This window comes from Propithecus coquereli, unplaced genomic scaffold (genome assembly GCF_000956105.1).
Source record: "Propithecus coquereli isolate 6110/MARCELLA unplaced genomic scaffold, Pcoq_1.0 Scaffold14, whole genome shotgun sequence".
Lineage (NCBI taxonomy): Eukaryota > Metazoa > Chordata > Mammalia > Primates > Indriidae > Propithecus > Propithecus coquereli.
The window spans coordinates 8,826,775-8,829,999 of record NW_012138302.1 but is presented as its reverse complement, the minus strand read 5'-3'; the positions used below and the strand labels follow the sequence as shown (position 1 = coordinate 8,829,999).

The following is a 3,225-nucleotide window of genomic DNA, read 5'->3' as shown; positions in this document are numbered from 1 at the left end:
GTGCTGTTATTGTCATACAAATCATATCTTTATACACTATGTACTTAACACATTTTTATAATTAATGCTTTATGTTATTGTCTTTTAAATCAGATTGAAGAATAGAAAAGGTAAAAAATACACTAATGTGTCTTCCATATTTATGTATATAATTACCTCTGCTGGTGCTGTTTGTTTGGATTCAAATTACACTCTAGCATCCTTTTATTTCAACTCGAAGGACTTGTGTGTGTGTGTGTGTGTGCGCACGCACGCGTGTGTGTCTGTGTGTGTGTGTATTTTTTTTTTTTTGGTAGAGTAGGTCTGCTAATGATAAATTCTCTGTTTTATTTTGTTTGTTTAACCTCTTCATATTAGAGGATATTTTGCTGGATATACAATTCTTGTTTGACAGTCTTTTTCTTGTAGTACTTTATATCTTCCCACTGTGTTGTGGCCTCCATTGTTTGATGAGATGTCAGCCATTGATCTTATTAAGGGTGCTTTTATGTGATGATGCATTATTCTCTTGCTGCTTTCAAGAGTCTCCCTTTGTCTTTGTCTTTAAACAGTTTGATTCTGATGTGTTTAGGTGTGGATCCCTTTGAGTTTATAGTATTTAGAGTCCATTGAAGTTCTTGGACGTGTAGATTGTTTTTCATAAAATTTGGAAAGTTTTCAGCCATTTTTGTTCAAATATTCTTTTTTCTCTTTTTCTCTTATCTCAATCTGGGTTTCCCATTATATATATGTTGGTACACTTGATGGTGTTTCACAGATCTCTGAATCTCTCTTCATTTTTAATTGTTTTCTTTTAGTCTTCTGACTGGATACTTTTAGTTGTCTTATTTTCAAGTTTCTTGATTTTTTTTCTTCAGCTCAAATCTGGTGAGTCCATCTGGTAAATTTTTTATTTTATTTATTGTATTTTTCAATTCAGAATTTCTAGTTGGTTCTTTTTTATAAATTCTCTTACACTGTATTGAGAAATTGTCATAATTTCTTTTAATTCTTTATGCATGGTTTGCTTTAGTTCTTTAAACTTGAACATACTTATAATAACTCACTTTGTGTAGTGTATCCACCCACTAGATCACCTTATTTGCTGTTTCTGTGGACTGCTTTTTTCCCCCTGGCTATCCTGTTTTTGTGCTTTATATTTTTGTTGACTATCTGACATTTAAAATAATATAACATTTCAAATCTGGAAATCAGATTTCTCCCAACCTCAGGGTTTGTTATTGCTGTTTTTCATTTTTTAAAATGACTTTTTTGGACCAATTCTGTAAAGCCTGTATTCTTTGTATTGCATAGCCATGGAAGTCTCCGCTCAATTACTTTTATGGTTAGTTCATGATTGCTCAGAGACTATCATGAATGTGTTGAGCCAGTAACTCTCACAGCCTTTGCCAGAGGACTCAGTGTGTGTGTTAGAAAACGTCTTTATTGTTCAGATAGTTTAAAACTCTGCCTTCGTCTTTATTTCCTATTTGCACAGGGCATACAGTTTATCTAGAGCTGAGACATTGGGGTCCTCTCATGTCTTTTCTGGGCATGTACACAGCCCTACACATAGCTGGCCTCTTAGATCTCCAGGAACATGTCAGAGTTTTTCAAAGCCTCCTGTGGGCATCCTGTTCCTCAGATCTTTCTTGTAAATTTTTGACCAGGCTATTTTTTGCCCCAACTGGTATCACAGCCTTCAGCGGCTGTGGTGGTAAACAACTGCTGACGATTGTGACAAATGCTGTGGGAATACTGTAGGGCTTTTCCTGTAGAGTAACCACTGAATCGGGTCAAGTCATGAAAAGTCCCGATATAAAGGTTTCTTCAGGGAGCTGCAAGACAGGTTAAATAGTGACAATTCTCTGAAGATGGGCTTTTTAAGAGAAGCTCCATATTCATCCTGCCCCTTCTGTTAGTGCTAAAGTTGCTGTTTTTCACAGCTATGGTGATTGAGAGGCTGCTGGTTTTCTAGACTACTTTAGAGCTGTGGAGAGGGGAATAGTAGCAAGGCAAGTTAAAAGAACAAAAAGCTTACTGTTCTAACCACGATTTAGCAGGCTTACTTTAATAAATGCTCCTCAGATTATTGCAGGCCTTTGGTTTATCTCCAGAGTTCTGAAAAAATTGATGTTGATGTATTTGCTAGTGTCTGCATTGCATTCATGGAGGAGCAGATTTACACAAGTCTTTGTGCTTGCCCTTAGTTATAACTTAAAGGGTTCCGAGATCCCTGGGGCATCTGTGAACTCCAACCTAAGGACCCCTTGAATCAGTTGCCAATTTACTGATTTGGACCACATAATGGACTAATTAGGGTTTTATTTATTGACTTGAAATACAACATTTAAAATGTGATTTACATTCAGAAATACTTTTCAGCTTCTGGAAAAAATGACTTAAATGTGAGTCTTTATCCAAAACATAGAAGTTTGTCATTGTGTAAGCTGTATAATGAAGTAGTCAGTGATATGAAGTACTATTAATAGTATGCTGTCCTTAGGCAATGATGTTTTTTCATAAATTCATATTGCCAGGATGCTACTTATCCTTCTTGCTGTTGAATTTCACAGTTGTAAAAAAAAGTAACTATTCTCCAGCATCTCTTACACACCAAACTATATTCTGGATCCTTGACAAACTACCTTATTTGTTACTCAAAACACAAATGCGTGGATTTGTGTATCAGTATTCCCGTTTTGAAGATATGAATACTGAATCCAAAAGGTTAACTTGCCCAAGATAATATAGCTAGGAAGTGGTGAAACTGGAATTCAAACCATGGAATTCAAACCTTATGCCTCTGAAGTCCAAGCTCTGTTATTACCTTACAGTTGCAAATTTGTACTCTCTGGCATAATTGCATTCATTCTCTTCAAAGCTAAACTATCTGATGGGGAAATTACAAGCCATATGTTGTATAAAGACTATTGTTTATGTAACTTATGCAAGAGAAAATGAGCCTCTTAAAATTAAAACATTGTATTTTTTAATTAACTAAACAATTATCATACTAACTTGTTAAGATAAATTATTGTAAGTGTGAAGTACATTGCTTATGGGCAGAATTAAATACTTTCCTAATATCAACAATTCTTTTTTAGAGACTAATAGAGCAGCGTGATACTCTGAAAGAAACCAATGAAGAGCTTCGTTGTTCCCAAGTACAGCAGGATCACCTAAACCAAACAGGTGAATTTCATTAGATTTAGAAACTTCTTTTTAATAGTCAAAATACTGAAA

The 3,225-nt window shown here is 34.9% G+C and overlaps 1 protein-coding gene across 1 annotated transcript in view; it reads left to right on the top strand.

The window, feature by feature from the left end:
• HOOK1 (hook microtubule-tethering protein 1) overlaps positions 1 to 3,225 on the top strand; it is an 83,391-nt gene that overhangs the window by 42,323 nt on the left and 37,843 nt on the right. Inside the window, exon 7 of the mRNA XM_012639333.1 lies at positions 3,087 to 3,174. Within this exon, the coding sequence (XP_012494787.1) occupies positions 3,087 to 3,174 (88 nt within the window). The remainder of the gene's footprint in view (positions 1 to 3,086; positions 3,175 to 3,225) is intronic.